This window comes from Nycticebus coucang, chromosome 2 (genome assembly GCF_027406575.1).
Source record: "Nycticebus coucang isolate mNycCou1 chromosome 2, mNycCou1.pri, whole genome shotgun sequence".
In the NCBI taxonomy this organism is placed as follows: Eukaryota; Metazoa; Chordata; class Mammalia; order Primates; family Lorisidae; genus Nycticebus; species Nycticebus coucang.
In genome coordinates, this window is record NC_069781.1 from 133,028,209 (window position 1) to 133,044,039 (window position 15,831).

General features: G+C 45.7%; 1 protein-coding gene and 1 non-coding gene across 4 annotated transcripts in view; one reads left to right on the top strand and one right to left on the bottom strand.

Annotated features, from left to right (window-relative positions):
- VPS33B (VPS33B late endosome and lysosome associated) overlaps nucleotides 1-15,831 on the top strand; it is a 29,730-nt gene that overhangs the window by 11,992 nt on the left and 1,907 nt on the right. For 2 of the 3 annotated variants that reach the window (XM_053581897.1, XM_053581896.1), the window contains exons 4-19: nucleotides 165-214; nucleotides 404-471; nucleotides 6,802-6,847; nucleotides 8,220-8,314; nucleotides 9,210-9,314; nucleotides 9,723-9,819; nucleotides 10,056-10,133; nucleotides 10,343-10,416; nucleotides 10,654-10,740; nucleotides 10,902-10,992; nucleotides 11,219-11,293; nucleotides 11,654-11,718; nucleotides 11,843-11,897; nucleotides 13,672-13,718; nucleotides 15,011-15,143; nucleotides 15,720-15,793. In XM_053581897.1, the coding sequence (XP_053437872.1) occupies nucleotides 165-214; nucleotides 404-471; nucleotides 6,802-6,847; nucleotides 8,220-8,314; nucleotides 9,210-9,314; nucleotides 9,723-9,819; nucleotides 10,056-10,133; nucleotides 10,343-10,416; nucleotides 10,654-10,740; nucleotides 10,902-10,992; nucleotides 11,219-11,293; nucleotides 11,654-11,718; nucleotides 11,843-11,897; nucleotides 13,672-13,718; nucleotides 15,011-15,143; nucleotides 15,720-15,793 (1,240 nt within the window). The remainder of the gene's footprint in view (nucleotides 1-164; nucleotides 215-403; nucleotides 472-6,801; nucleotides 6,848-8,219; nucleotides 8,315-9,209; nucleotides 9,315-9,722; nucleotides 9,820-10,055; nucleotides 10,134-10,342; nucleotides 10,417-10,653; nucleotides 10,741-10,901; nucleotides 10,993-11,218; nucleotides 11,294-11,653; nucleotides 11,719-11,842; nucleotides 11,898-13,671; nucleotides 13,719-15,010; nucleotides 15,144-15,719; nucleotides 15,794-15,831) is intronic. The other variant, XM_053581898.1, reaches the window with a different exon arrangement.
- On the bottom strand, nucleotides 1,399-1,505 carry LOC128580024 (U6 spliceosomal RNA). Its single transcript, XR_008378387.1, has one exon. It is a non-coding gene; the product is annotated as a U6 spliceosomal RNA (small nuclear RNA).

The window sequence follows — 15,831 nt, forward strand, 5'->3', positions numbered from 1 at the left end:
ATTGGTATACAGCAGGCCAAGAAAACTGGTGTAACTTTGGCTAGGATGGGACCTGTAGGCCTTGTCAAGGTCAAAATGAAAGAGATGGCATTGTTTTAGTTTCTTATAAGCTGCTATCAAATTTTATGATTTTTCTTTACTTTTTTTTCTTTGTTTTGCCATAGATTGTGCTTTTTGGTCAGACCCCGCATCAAGAACATGCGATACATTGCCAGTGAGTGTGTTATTTTACTATGTGGGAAATGTGTATTTAGCCCAAGATCTAAGGGCCTTGGCCATGGGACCTTTGAATAAGAAAAGAACTGTTTGAGTTGGCCATGGCCATTGTAGGAATATCTGCTTCCTTGCTTCTAGTCTAATGGATGGTCTGTGGCTTGCTGGGCTGCATTCCTTTTATCTGTAGATCTTGTTAATGCTGACAAATCGGCTGGCCGAACTCGCAAATACAAAGTGATCTTCAGCCCTCAGAAGGTGAGTTTGGATCCTGGTAGGAGTGGGATAAGGTAGAACAGGACTGAGGACTGGGCAGGGGAAAGAGGACAACAGCACCATCTTCCCATCTCAGTCCATTTTCTGTTGCTTATAACAGAATACCTGAGACTGGGTATTTTATTAGAAACAGAAATTTATTTACCTCATGGTCCTGGGGAGGCTGCGAAGTCCAAGAGCCAGTGCACCAGCTCCTGGTGAGGGTTATCCAATGGGTGAAGGGTGTAATGCAGAAGCAAGGATACAAGACTGAGAGGTGCCCACCCAACTCACTTAATAGCAGCTTGTTCCCCTGATAAGGACATTAACTCATTCGAGAGGGCTCCTCTCTGGTGACCCAGTCTCCTGTCATTAGGCCTCATCTCTGCAGGCCAACACTGCTGCACTGGGGATGTATTTGAACCATAGCACTCCCTCAAAGCAAATTATGTGTGGCTGAACCAAATGGCTATCACTGTCTTCTCATTGCTGTATTCCAGAGGATTTTAGCAGAGGGTCTGTTATCACACTGCCCTAAATAAAGTATTTTGGAATTGTAAGAGTAAGAGGAGGCCTCTACATAGATTTCTTTTTTATTTATTTATTTATTTTTTTCATGAGACAGTCTCACTCTGTCACCCTGGGTAGGGTGTAGTGGTATCATAGCTCATAGTAACCTCAAACTGTTGTGCTCAAGTGATCCTCTTACCTCAACCTCCTGAGTAGCTGGAGCTACAGGCACCCACCACAACACCTGGCTAGTTTTTCTGTTTTTAGTTGAGATGAAGTCTTAGTCTTGCTCAAGCTGGTCTCCAACTCCTGAGCTCAAGCAGTCCTGCCTCAGCTTCCCAGAGTGTTGGGATTACAGGCGTGAGCCACTGCACCCAGCCTATATAAATTTGTTTAAGTAAAAATCTGTATACTTTTTTTTTTAATATGGAACGCTTCACGAATTTGTGTGTCATTCTTGTGCAGGGTCCATGCTTATCTTCTCTGTATCGTTCCAATTTTAGTATATGTGCTGCCGAAGTGAGCACAAAGCTGTATACTTTTGAAGTGGAATCTGCTATGTATCCCTGCTATCACAGATTCGAGTATAGTAATGGTACATGCCATTATGGCTTTTCAATGACTTTCTCCCTGTACTCTTTTTTTTTTTTTTTTTTTTGGTTGTTGTTGTGATGGAGTTCTATCCTATGCCCTGAGCAGAGTGCAATGGCGTTGTAGTTCACTGCAACCTCAGACTTGGTTGTGGGCATCCTGCTGCCTCAGCCTCCGAAGCCGCTGGGATTACAGGCACTCACAGTAGCGTCTGACTGGGTTTTTCCATTTTTTTCATGAGTTGGGGTCTCACTCTCATTCAGACAAGCCTCAAACTCCTGAGCTCAAGCAATCCTCCCGCCTCAGCCTCCCACAGTGCTGGGATTGCAGGCGTGAGCCACCCCATCCAGCTCACTGTACCCTTATTTATTTATTTATTTATTTATTTTTTGAGTAAAAAAAGTCTCAAGCTGTCACCCTGGGTAGACAACTGTGGCATCACCGCTCACAGCAACCTCCAACTCCTGGCTTAAGCAATTCTCTTGCCTCAGCCTCCCAAGTAGCTGGGACCACTGGCACCTGCCACAACGCCTGGCTTTTGGTTGTAGTTGTCATTGTTATTTGGCAGGCCTGGGCTGGATTCCAACCTACCAGCTCTGCTGTAGTGGCTGGCGCCTTAGCTGCTTGAGCTACAGGCACTGAGCCACTGTACCCTTTTAATAAATACAATAAATCTGTACCTGACACTCCTCCCAGCCCCCATCAACAGATGTGGCTGGGCTGCCCCTGGGTTCCTAGAACTATTCTGCCATGCATTGTTGGAAAAGCCTTTACTTACACAGGAAAAGAACCTTAGAGACCATTTCACTCCACTTTAACTTTGAGCAGCTGAGAGAACTGACACCCATGTTCACACAGTGAGTTAGCATAGCCAGTCTCTTCCATCTTCACTTCAATACTTGCAGTGTTTGGAATCCATTATGGTATCTTCATTTCTTGACTTCACTGCTTTTCTCTCACATCACATCAGCTGAGTGCATCATAGGTACATCTTCCATCTCAGTGATTGGAAGGAATATTGTTCCAGTCCTTCACAGGCTAACTGTAGGCCTGTAAAGCTATACCAAGTAGGTCTGTAAAGCTATACCAGGTAGGACATGCCACACTACTAGGTAGAAACTAAAATCAAAAGGACAGTGATTTACTTCTTTTAAATTTTTCTCTCTTTTTTTTTTTTTTTTTGCAGTTTTTGGCTGGGACTGCGTTTGAACCCACCATCTCCAGCATATGGGGTCCGTGCCCTACTCCTTTGAGCCATAGGCGCCGGCCCTTTTACATTTTTCTAAGAAAATTCTAAAGGAAATAGAAGCAGTAGCTAAAACTGAAGCCTCTGAAGCCAGGCTGTCTGAGCGTGACATTCTGGCTTTAGCACTTATGACTTTTGTGATCTTGGATAAGGTACTTAACTGCTCTGTGCCTCAGTTTTCTCCTTTAGAAAATAGATTTGATAATAGTACTCATCTCCGCCAGTCAGCGTGGCTCACACCTGTAATCCTAGCATTCTGGGAGGCCATGGCAGGAGGTTTGAGTAAGGTCAGAAGTTCAAGATAATAGTACTTATTCACTTAATTTAAGTGCATTGAGACTTTCAGAAATCAACTGGAATTACAGGCTTATGTTGTTTTTTCCATGTAAAAGGAATAAGAGGATAAAAGCAGTGAACTTCCTTTGAAGGCTAGCATCTCAATCTTACAAATATTTATCTTGTTTAGGAATACAAATATGTTAAGTATTATTAAAAGGGCATGAAATTATTAAGATAACCAATCAGAACTGTAGGTTGCCTTTTTTCTTTTTTTTGAGACAGAGCCTTAAGCTGTTGCCCTGGGTAGAGAGCCGTGGCATCACAGCTCACCTCAACCTCCAACTCCTGGGCTCAAGCGATTCTCCAGCCTCCACCTCCCAGGTAGCTAGAACTACAGGCGCCCACCACAATGACCGGCTATTTTTTGGTTGCAGTCATCATTGTTGTTTTGCGGGCCCAGGCTGGATTCGAACACGCCAGCTCAGGTGTGTGTGGCTGGCGCCTTAGCTGCTTGAGCCACAGGCACCGAGCCTGTAGGTTGCTTTTGAATGTTATTCAAGGAGCCATGGCAGTAATTTCTAGGTTTTGGACTCTTTCAAACTCCTCCCTCCCCTTTTTTGGGGGGACAGAGTCTCACTTTTTTACCTTCAGTAGAGTCCCGTAGCATCAGAGCTCACAGCAACCTCATACTCTTGGGCTTAAGTGATTCTCTTGCCTTAGCCTCCCAAGTAGCTGGGACTATAGGCATCCACCACAATGCCTGGCTATTTTTTAGAGACAGGGTCTCACACTTGCTCAGGCTGTCTCAAACCTGTGAGCTCAGGGCAATCCAGCCACCTCAGCCTCCCAGAGTGCTAGGATTACAGATGTGAGCCACCATGCCTGGCCTTCAAAACCCCTTTTTCAAATTTACTTCCAAGGACAAATTTGCATTAATAGGGAATAGAGCAAGTAGACAACAGTTTAAAATAATTCTACAAGCTCCGTATTACACAGAAAAACAAAACTCATATTTTTATTAGTATTCTGCATTTTACATCCTATGTAATCAAATTCTTTGACTTAATTTTATATTACAGCAAGATCTTTCCTTAGTAGCTATGGGGAAGAGGAAACATCTCTAGCCCTTCCTGATAGTCCCTTTATTATGGAGACTGGAAGTTGTCATACTGTGCTCTAGAATTTCATCAGTTAGCATGACACATTAAAGACAGGCCTGCTGGGGGGGAGGATGGTGGGACCACACCTACCGTGCATCTTATGAGGGTACATGTGAAATTTACTGGTGTAGAATATAAATGTCTTAACACACTAAGAAAATGCCATGAAGGCTATGCTAACCAGTTTGATGAAAATATTTCAAATTATATATAAAACCAGGACATTGTACCCCATGATTGCATTAATGTACACGGCTATAATTTAATAAAAAATAAAAAAAGACAGCCTGCAGATTCTGGGTTAAGGCAGACACAAATGAGAACTGAGCCAGATTGCTCCCTGCAACAGCAGAATAGGGAGCACATACCACTAACCTCCTATACCTCAGAGTTAGGACAAGGATGAAGACATCCTTGTAGGCGGCGCCTGTGGCTCAAACGAGTAGGGCACCGGCCCCATATGCCAGAGGTGGCAGGTTCAAACCCAGCCCTGGCCAAAATAGCAAAAAAAAAAAAAAAAAAAAGACATCCTTGTAAGACACTAGAACAATTCCTCCTCTGTGTGAAGTGCTTAATATGCTTTAGCTGTCATTAGTGTCATCACCATTATTAGATGTGATTGCCCTCAACATTCTTCATTATTACCTCCAAGTATTTCATCCTTTCCCCATTTGTCTCAAAGAAGGCCTTTTCCCTTCTAAGATCAGCCATCCCAGCCCTGGCAGAGGCCCCATCCCTGCCTTCTCCACTATCCAGCTTTACCAGATGGATGTTTTCTTCTGTTTTCACCCATGTCTGTCCCTTCTAGACAGATTCCCCCACTTCGTCTCTTCTACCTATCTGGGCATCCTCCTTTTTGATGGCCATTCTTCTGTGAAGAATGATCTGCTGTCACTGCTCCTGCTTTTTCACCTTTGTCCTTGCGTCTGGTCACCTGAAGATCTCTGTTGTCAAATCCAGTGGTGTCTGTTTTTTTTTGCTTTTTCTTTTTTTTTCACTTGAAATATCAACTGTATTTATAAGCATTGGGGAAAGAGTGGAATGAGAGATACAAAACTGGGAGCCAGAGACCAGGTGTTGCAGGTGCTAGGAGCCCTTGTTCTTGTCCTCGCCGTCTGCAGACTCTGTGCCTACTTCTTCATAATCCTTCTCCATGGTGGCCAGGTACTCTCAACCTCAGAGAACTCCCCTTCTTCCATGCCCTTGCCCACCTATCAGTGCACAAATGCCCACTGGCATACAATCGGGTCGAATATCAGATGGGCCTAGGCATCTATGATGGCTGTGGTATTGCTTAGCATGCAGAGTGCCCACTGCACCGTGGCTAGGCCGCCCCTAGTGGTGTCTGTTTAATGCTCATCCTACTTAACTTCTCTGGCATTTGGCATTTTTACTGTATTGCTGCTGCCCCCCTTTTTTTTTGGAGACAGAGTCTAACTATGTCACCCTCAGTAGAGTGCCATGGTGTCACAGCTCACAGCAACCTTAAACTCTTAGGCTTAAATGATTCTCTTGCCTCAGCCTCCCAGGTAGCTGGGACTACAGGTGCCCACCACAACGCCCAGCTATTTTGGTTGCAGTTGTCATAGTTGTTTAGCAGACCTAGGCTGGGCTCAAACCCACCAGCCTCTGTGTATGTGGCCGACGCCCTACTTATTGAGCTATGAGCGCTACCTGTATTGCCCATTCTTAAAATCTTCCCTTGGCTCAGCTCCTATAGCTCAGTGACTAGGGTGCCAGCCACATACACTGGGGCTGGCAGGTTTGAACCAGGCGGGCCTGCCAAACAGCAATGGCAACTGCAACTACAAAAAAAATAGCCAGGCGTGGTGGCAGGTACCTGTAGTCCCAGCTACTTGGGAGGCTGAGGCAAGAGAATCGCTTAAGCCCAAGAGTTTGAGGTTGCTGTGAGCTATGATGTCACGGCACTCTACCAAGGGCAACACAGTAAGACTGTGTCAAAAAAAAAAAAAAACCTTCCCTGCCTTCAGGGGCCTATGTTCTGCTCCTGCCCAAGTATTCTTCAACCTTCTCTACTTGGCCCTGCACTCTGCCCCTTTTGTTTTGGTGTTCCCTGGAGTCCTTATCGCTCTACTCTTTATTCTTTTGGCTGGGACAAACTAACCCCTTAGATACAACTTATCTGCTATTGACTCCTAAGGCCATGTCAGTGTCTCCCCAGGTTCCAGGTTCCTAAACAGAGCGCACTGTTTTCTTTTGCCTACTTGCTCTTCCACGATTTCTAGAACACATTCCTCCCATCTCTGTTTGCATGACTCACCCTTCAAAGACAGCCTTCTTTGTAAAAAGCTTTTCCCGTCTCTCAGGGAGATAAAAAAGCATTTTACTTGATACATAAACAAATTGAATGAAAAGAAATGGGGTAGATGATTCCAACAGTGCTTTCTAAATTTAAGAGTCTGAGTTCTCTTGTCTTTTTTCACTGGGTTCAGTAATTATTGTCCTCATTAGTGATCATAGAGGAACTCCAGAGAAATAGAAAGAACAGAGGTGATGGTTGCTAATCAACTTCCTTTTCTCTTTCAGTTTTATGCATGTGAGATGGTGCTTGAGGAAGAAGGAATCTATGGAGGTGAGAAGAGATGAATGTGAGTGGAAAGGGGGAGAAAACGTATGGAGGAGAGAAATAATTGTTGTTCTCCACCCCCACCTCCTCCTTCTCCTGGTCTTATTCCAGCCAGTCTGACAAGGAGAGCCTGAGACTAGGAATGGGAGCAGGACCCCAAATTAGAACCAGTGGGGTAGTATGAAAGGGATGCCAGAGCTTAGAGTTGGAATGAACAAGCACTCTCCTCACCTTTTAAGACCCCCACAGGAACCTTTGGGCCTCCCCATCTCTGTATACTCCTCACTCCTTTCTCCATGCTGAAAGTCCTACAGCAGCTAAACAGGAATCCTGGACTCCTCACCATAGCCTTCTGAGCCTTGTGCAGCTGGTTCTTTCTGTCCCTTTTGCCTCCTGTGTGCTGCCCCTTCTCTTGACTCACTATCTGATAGCCGTAGGGACTTTGCACGTACTTTTCCTTCCGCCTAGAATGTTCTACCCCCTATAGCTTTTTGCCTGCCCAAACCTTACCCAAATATAAGCTTCATTGTCATTTCTTGAGGGAAGATTTTTTTGTACCCCCACATGTAATACTTGTGTTCACGGCTTGCTGCTTTACTTTGGGGAGCACAGCTATAATTAACTTGTATCATAACTTGTCTGGTGTTTCTCTCCCTTACTAGATGTAAGCTCCAGAACATTGGAGCACGTCCATTTTGCTCCCTGCCGTATCCCTGCTGCTTAACATACTTCTACTTGTAGGAGGATTTAAGTAAATATTTTCTGAACAATGAATGAGTAATGAATGTTTTATTAGCACTTTTTAATAAAAACCCACTACTTATCACATTCTGTTATAGGCTGCTACAGACATGTCTCCATTCTTTTTTTTTTTTTTTGAGACAGAGTCTCAAGCTGTTGCCCTGGCATCACAGCCCATAGCAACCTCAAACTCTTGGGTTTAAGTGATTCTCTTGCCAAGTAGCTGGGACTATAGGAACCCGCTACAGTGCCCAGCTGTTTTTTTTTGTTGTTGTTGTTACAGTTGTCATTGTTGTTTTAGCTGGCCCGGGCTGGTTTTGCACCTGCCAGCCTCGGTGTATGTGGAGGAGAGCTGAGCTACAGGTGCTGCCCATGTCTCCATTCATTATCAGACTCTGAGCTCCTTAAGGGAAGGGTCTATATCTTTTTTGTTTTGAGTCTCCATGCAGTACCTGGTGTATGGCACTTAAGTACAGGGTGAAAATAAAGTTCATGTGCAATTTCAAATAGTTTAACATAGTAAATTTTACATGAACTTTATGTCTACCCTGGATTTATGGCATGTCTATGGTAGACCTTTCCTCTTACTGTGCAGCTGAGTGCATTCTGCAGAGAAGCTGATACTCTGTTCCCACAGATGTGAGCTGTGATGAATGGGCCTTCTCTTTGCTGCCTCTTGATGTGGATCTGCTGAGCATGGAGCTACCAGAATTTTTCAGGGACTACTTTCTGGTAAATGCAGGGCCTATAGGTCTTGGCATCAAGGGATGGAGACGAACATGAAGTGTGGGGTCCAGTAGGCTAGAAATAATGATTTAACCTTTGTCCAGCCCAAATACTTTATCATGAGCACTACAGCTTTATCTTCATGGGACTTCCTTTGGGGCCAATGAAAATGAAATTTTTTGGCCAGGTGTGTGGCTCACACCTGTAATCCTAGCACTCTGGGAGGCTTAGGTGGAAAGATTGCTTGAGCTCAGAAGTTGGAGACCAGCCTAAGAAAAAGTGAGACCCCATGCATACTAGAAATAGAAAAATTAGCTGGGCATTATGGCGGGCACCTGTAGTCAAAGCTAGGAGGCAGGAGGATCACTTGAGCCTAGGAGTTTGAGGTTCTTCTGAGCTAGGTGGAAGCCCTGGGGCAAGAGAGTGAGATTCTGTCTCAAAAACAAAAAAAGAAAAGAAAGAAAGAAAATGAACTTTTTCTTTTCTCTCTTTCTTTTTTTTTTTTTCTTTGAGACAAAGTCTCACTTTGTAACCCTAGGTAGAGTGGTATGGCATCATAGCTCACAGCAACCTCAAACTCTTGGGCTCAAGTGATTCTCTTACCTCAGCCTCCCAACTAGCTGGGACAGCAGGCACTGGGCACAATGCCTGGCTATTTTTGGAGATGAGGTCTTGCTCTGGCTCAGGTTGGTCTTGAACCTGTGAGCTCAGGCAATCCACCTTCCTTGGCCTCTTAGAGGGCTAGGATTACAGGCATAAGCCACCATGGCTGGCCCAAAATGAATTTTTTCAAGTATTCCCCAGATGCTGCCATCCTACCTTGGGACTTCTAGGGCTAGCTACTTTTTAGATGGGCCTGCTGGGTTGACTCATATGTTTGTGGTCCATGTGGTCCCTGTAGGAAGGAGATCAGCGCTGGATCAACACTGTGGCCCAGGCCTTGCACCTTCTTAGCACTCTCTATGGACACTTTCCAAACTGCTATGGAATTGGTAGATGTGCTAAGGTAAGAGAGCTTGCAGTCCCATTGTCCTAATAACTCCTATTTCCCCTGTTCTGTAACTACCAGACTTTCCAAGGTCATCTGTGATATGATATGTATTCTTTACATTGCTTTTATTGCTCTGGAATAGTTCCTTGGAAAGACTTTGTGTGGCTAACAGAGAGGCAAGAGCCAGGGAGAGTAGCTTCCCTAGAACTCTCTTTATCTTGGAGGGCAAGGTAACACCCTCTTCATTGGTGTGGAGAGAGGTGGGAAGGATAGGAACAGATGGGAATAGAAGGGGAAAATATTGTTAATAATTAGCTCTCTTGTTGGGGCAAGGAGAAGTATCACATGGGAGGGTTGGCTTCTGTAGGTATGGGGGTATAGCAGGGGCCTACACATAGACTGGGATGTCTTGGTCCCTGGCAGATGTCATATGAATTATGGAGAAAACTGGAAGAGGAGGAGGATGGTGAAAGCAAGGGTCGAAGGCCAGAAATTGGACATATCTTTCTTTTGGACAGAGGTAAATTATGCCTCGCACTCCTTTCATCTTTGTATTCCAGCAGACATGGGAATATGGAAAGTGTGGTGGCAAAGTTAGGGTCTTACAGCTGAGATCCTTTAATTAGGACTGTGAATCCCCCATTGATTAGGAGCATGGGAACTTGGGCCCTGAGGAAAGTACTTGGCTGTCAGTGAACAAACTGGGTAGAAGACTGGGTCAGGGAGAACCTTCACGGTTGGGGATCTTGGTTTCAGACATGGACTATGTGACGGCACTTTGCTCCCAAGTTGTTTACGAGGGCCTGGTAGATGACACCTTCCGCATCAAGTGTGGTAAGTGCCATGGTCTTCTCTGTCTAGTAAGACAGAGATGGTCATCAGCCTCTGGTGCCTTTCACAGTGTGACAAGGCTTGTGGGAGGGACCCAGACTTTGAGTGAACTGCTGGCTTCCAAATAGTTTGGGAACCTTTACCAGCAGTTCAGGGAAGGGTAGGAGAAGGCCTCCTTGGAGATATTAATCCCTGTCCCTGTGCTCTCCAAGGCAGTGTCGACTTTGGCCCAGAGGTCACATCCTCTGACAAGAGCCTGAAGGTGCTGCTCAATGCTGAGGACAAGGTGAGGATGGGCATTGGCGGTGCATTACCAAGGCCACTGCTTACCCCAGGCAGGGACCTAGGTCTGGGAGGGAGGCAGAGTCCCTGGCAGAGAGGATCCCCCAGAGCACACAGTGAGGTTGTGTGTGTGTTGATTATCGGTCCCAGCCCAGCCTTCCCCATGTTCCTGCCAGCCCTAGGTGCTTTTCCTGTGCTGTCACTACACTGAGCAGGTTGTTCATGTCTGTTCCCCTTACAGGTGTTTAATGAGATTCGTAATGAGCACTTCTCCAATGTCTTTGGCTTTTTGAGCCAGAAGGCCCGGAACTTGCAGGCCCAGTATGATGTGAGCTATTGTATGATTTCCCAAGGCTGTTGCCCTTTGGCTCCTCATCTGTACTGTGACAGTGCCCTGGTCCTTTCTCATGGATGGGTGGCAACTGAGAGAGGGTGATGGTTTCCCATGCCTGAGGTCTGGCAGTTGACCTTGTGGGGACTTACCCGCAGCGCCGGAGAGGCATGGATATCAAGCAAATGAAGAACTTCGTGTCCCAGGAGCTCAAGGGCCTAAAACAGGAGCACCGGCTGCTGAGTCTCCGTAGGTTTCACCTCAAAGGTGGGAGGAGAAGTGACTGTCTCCCTGTGGGCCACAGTGCAGCAGACCACCCACTCCCAGGAGATCTCTGTTCACCTGGCAAATAATGGGCTCTCTTTGGTCTACAGTGGGAAGATTTTGCTTTAAGAGGTCTTTATTCTAATGGACAATAAGGAGACATCCTTCTAGGACCAGCAATAGGTCAGCTCCCTTTTTGTCCATTCTGCAGATATTGGGGCCTGTGAATCCATCATGAAGAAGAAAACTAAGCAGGATTTCCAGGAGCTAATCAAGACTGAGCATGGTAACAGCAATGACCCTGCTATGCTACTTGTCCTGCTTCTGCTTCCTTGGTCCCAGCCTGATCCACCCTTAAAAGACACTTTCTGGGGCGGCACCTGTGGCTCAAAGGAGTAGGGCGCTGGCCCCATATGTTGGAGATGGCAGGTTCAAACCCAGCCCCGGTCAAAAACTGAAGAAAAAAAAAAAAAAAGACTCTTTCTGGATGACACTGGCTGTATGAAATGCTGGTTTCTGCAAGAAGCCCTGGGGTTCCCCTAACCCACCCTAAGGGTGGAGAAAGAGATGGGGAGGTAGATGCCTGTTAGCATAGATGACAGTAGCCAAGCTGATCCCCGGTAACAGGCTCTCTGATTACTTACAGCGCTGCTGGAGGGTTTCAGCGTCCGGGAGAGCACCAGCTACATTGAGGAGCACATAGACCGGCAGGTGAGCAGGTGCAGGACCGGGAAGCTGAGGATTGTTTAGCGGTAGGGGAAGCTTCAGGCAGAAGGAAGAAACAAACTCATGTCATGAACCTTACAGTCCTCCCTGATTCTTTCTTCCTGTGCAGGTGTCACCCATAGAAAGCCTTCGCCTCATGTGCCTTTTGTCCATCACTGAGAATGGTAAGCCCAAAAGATCAGAAATAAGAATGCCAGATTGAGAAACTGTGCCTTAGGGATAGAAGAAATAATTTTGAAAGACAAAGACAAATATCTTAGCAAACAGAATGTTTCCCTAAAATTTCATAGATTCTTTTTCCAATAAAAACAGTTTTTATTTTGGGTGAGTCATCACCAGGTAATGGGGTAATTTATTATTTTAGATCTGAGCAGGACAACATTCAAGCTACCCCCAAACAATGCCCATCATATGTTAGGATCATAAAGGTATACAGCTCTTTCATCATTCCACCTGACCTTTTATCTTCAACAAGTTTCATGATTAAGATTCATCTGGGAGGCTCGGGGCCCATAGCATAGTGTTTAAGGCTCCAGCCACATGCACTGGGGCTGGCGGGTTGGAACCCAGCCTGGGCTTGCTAAACAATGACAACTGCAACAAGAAAATAGCCAGCGTTGTGGTGGGCATCTGTAGGCCCAGCTACTTTGGGAGGCTGAGGCAAGAGAATCACTTAAGCCTAAGAGTTTGAGGTTGCTGTGAGCTGTGATGCCACACCACTCTACTGAGGTTGACATAGTGAGACTCTGTCTCAAAATAAATAAATAAAATAATAATAATAAAAGATTCATCCAAAAGAAAAGGATAGCCAACTAATTCATGATCCAAATTCTATGGCAAATTATGGCAATTCCTTTTTACTGTTGAAATCTTCCAGTTGGTGAATAGTCTTGCTTTCTACCTGGAGCCGTATTTTTCTTTTTCTTTTTTTTTTTTGTAGAGACAGAGTTTCACTTTATTGCCCATGATAGAGTGCCATGGCATCACACAGCTCACAGCAACCTCCAACTCCTGGGCTTAGGCGATTCCCTTGCCTCAGCCTCCCAAGTAGCTGGAACTACAGGCACCCGCCATAATACCTGGCTATTTTTTTGTTGCCATTTGGCTGGGGCTGGGTTTGAACCTGCCACCCTTGGTATATAGGGCTGGTGCCCTGCCCACTGAGCCATAGGTGCCACCCAATTTTGCTTTTTCTAAATCTCCTTTCTTATAGTTGGAAGCCCATTTCGTCTTACCTCTGTGGAGAAAACCATTTAAGACATACTTGTGGAACTCACTTTAACACTTTTCCTCTTTCTCAGTAGCTATAAAGTGGTCCCAAGTAGAACTGCCCCTTAGCCAGAAAGAATTGGATGAGAAATCCCTTTTGCCACGTCCTCCCCCCACCTACTATGATTTCCAGTGCCCCTTCCTTGGTACTCTTAGAGTTCAGAGTTCTTCCTTGGAACTCTGAGAGCCAGGCTTTATCTTTCAATAAGCAAGCTTCAATTTAGGAGTCCGTTTATTTTTTTATTTTTTGAGATAGAGTCTCACTTTGTTGCCCTGGGTAGAGTGCTGTGGTATCATCATAGCTCACAGCAACTTCAAACTCTTGGGCTTAAGCAGTCCTCCTACCTCAGCCTCCCAAGTAGCTGGGACTATAGGCGCCTGCCACTAGACCCAGCCCAGGTATTTTTTAGAGATGGGGCCTGCCTCTTGCTCAGGCTGGTCTCAGACTCCTGAGCTCAAGCAATCCACCTGCCTCGGCCTAGGATTACAGGTGTGAGCCACCGTGCCCAGCCCTAGGAGTAAATTTAAAGTCAACTGTATACTATGCAAGGTTGACATCATTAACTGAATCCTTCCTATTCATTAAGGTGTTGGTTGCTTTGTTGGTCTGTCTGTATTAGGATATGCAGCTGGCCTCTTTCCCATGCACCTTATTTTCTTCACCCTCAGGTTTGATCTCCAAGGATTACCGGTCTCTGAAAACACAGTATCTGCAGGTAAGGCCTGGAGAAAGTTTTACTTTTTGCTGGCTGCCATAGCTTCATAGTTAGCACACTAATCCCACACACCAGGCATAGCAAGTTCAAGCCTTGCCAGGGCCTAAGTTAAAAAAAAAAAAAAAAAAAGTTTTATTTTTATCTGATTTTTGAGATATTCTCCCTTTGTCACCTGGGCTAAGTATAGTAGTGTCATCACAGCTCACTGCAACCCAAGCTAAAATTCCTACACTCAGCTATCCTCTTGTCTCAGCCTCCCAAGTAGCTGTGACTACAGGCATGTGCTACCATGCCTGGCTAATTTTTAAAATTTTTGTAGAGGTGGGTTCCCTCTGTGTTACTGAGACTCGTCTTCAACTTCTAGCCTTATGTGATCGTCCTACCTTGGCCTCCCAAAGTACTAGGATTGGAGGTGTGAGCCACCGCACAAGGCCAAGAATTTTTTTTTTTTTTTTTTTGAGATAGGGTCTCAGTTGCCCTGGGTAGAGTGCTGTAGCATCATACCTCACAGCAACCTCAAACTGTTGGGCTCAAGCAATCCTCTTGTCTCAGCCTCCTGAGTAGCTGGAGTTGACTACAAGCTACTGCCCATCACCATGTCTGGCTAGTTTTTCTGTTTTTAGTAGAGATGGGGTCTCACTCCTGCTCTGGCTGGTCTCGAATTTCTGAGCTCAAGCAATCCATCTCCCTTGTTCTCCCAGAGTGCTAGGATTACAGGCATGAGCCACGGAGCCTGGCCTCAAGAATGTATTCTTAAGGGAACTTAGTAGAGCGCAAGTGTTAAGTATTTTGAAAGGTGCAAAAGAAGAAATGACCCCCTTCCTGTCCTAGTCATCATCCTGTTTCCATTCTGGCCACTAGGGAGAGTTACCTTTCAGCATGCTATTCTGCCCCCTGCCCCGTTTCACCCCATATCCTCTCATGGTGTGCAACATGTAAACATTTCAGCTGTTGGACCCAGTGCTGGGCTCTTACTCCTGGGAATCCCCTTCATTTTAGTAGTTTCTGAGGCATCGATTCAGCTCTCCTTCCCAGTCCTTCTCAAGTCTTACTTCACCCAGGAAGCCTTCCCCATACCCTCATATCCATAAATTTCTCTGTTCTTTAAAAATCTCATGCTGCTTTTTATTCTGTTTTGTTCGGGGTTGGTTATTTCTGATGTGAAAATCTTTCACACAACAAACTGAGCTCCTTCATGGCAGAGACTGTATCATAATTCTCCCTCTCCCCCTTATCACCTGGCTAGAGCTTTAGTGGCTGTTCGGTAAACAGCTGAATTCCCTTTTCTTCAGAGCTATGGCCCTGAGCACCTGCTAACCTTCTCCAATCTACGGCGAGCTGGGCTCCTAACAGAGCAGGCCCCTGGGGACACGCTCACAGCGGTGGAGAGTAAAGTGAGCAAGCTGGTGACCGACAAGGCTGCAGGTGAGCATGGAGCACAGGTGACACCCCATCCCCCCACCCCAGCTGTTCTCAATTTTCCCAATAGGCAGAGCCCCCAGGGAGGAAGAGTGAATAAGCTGGGGAAGGAAGATGGTTCCCATTATTGTTATTATTAGTCCTACTTCTGCTAGTCGGAGCAGTTTCCATATCATGAACACTTCTAATGTGCTGAGCCTTTTAGATACAGGCTCTCATTTCATCCCTGCAAAGACTCTATGAGGTAAATTTTCTTATCTCCATTTCACAGATGAGGAAACAGGCTTAGAGATGTTAGGGAGCTTTTCTAAGTTACTAAGTTAGGTCGGTTTGACTCCAAAGCCCAACCACTTAACCAATAAATTCAATGTAGACTGCATTTTAAGTAGAGTGCTGGTACTCTGTAGGAGGGGAGTACTATAGGTGGCGAGTGCCTTGAACAGTACCAGGGAATTGTAGGTGGGTGGCTCTCAGAGTGTCTTTGGATGTGATTGGTCTTGTCATGTCCTGAGTGGTGTCACCTGGGACAGTATCATGAATCCATACACTTTAGGTGAAACCCAGCACAGATTTCTTCCCCAGGAAAGATTACTGATGCCTTCAGTTCTCTGGCCAAGAGGAGCAACTTTCGTGCCATTAGCAAAAAGCTGAACTTGGTATGTGGAACAAGGTGGGGTAGGGGAGATTGTGGGTT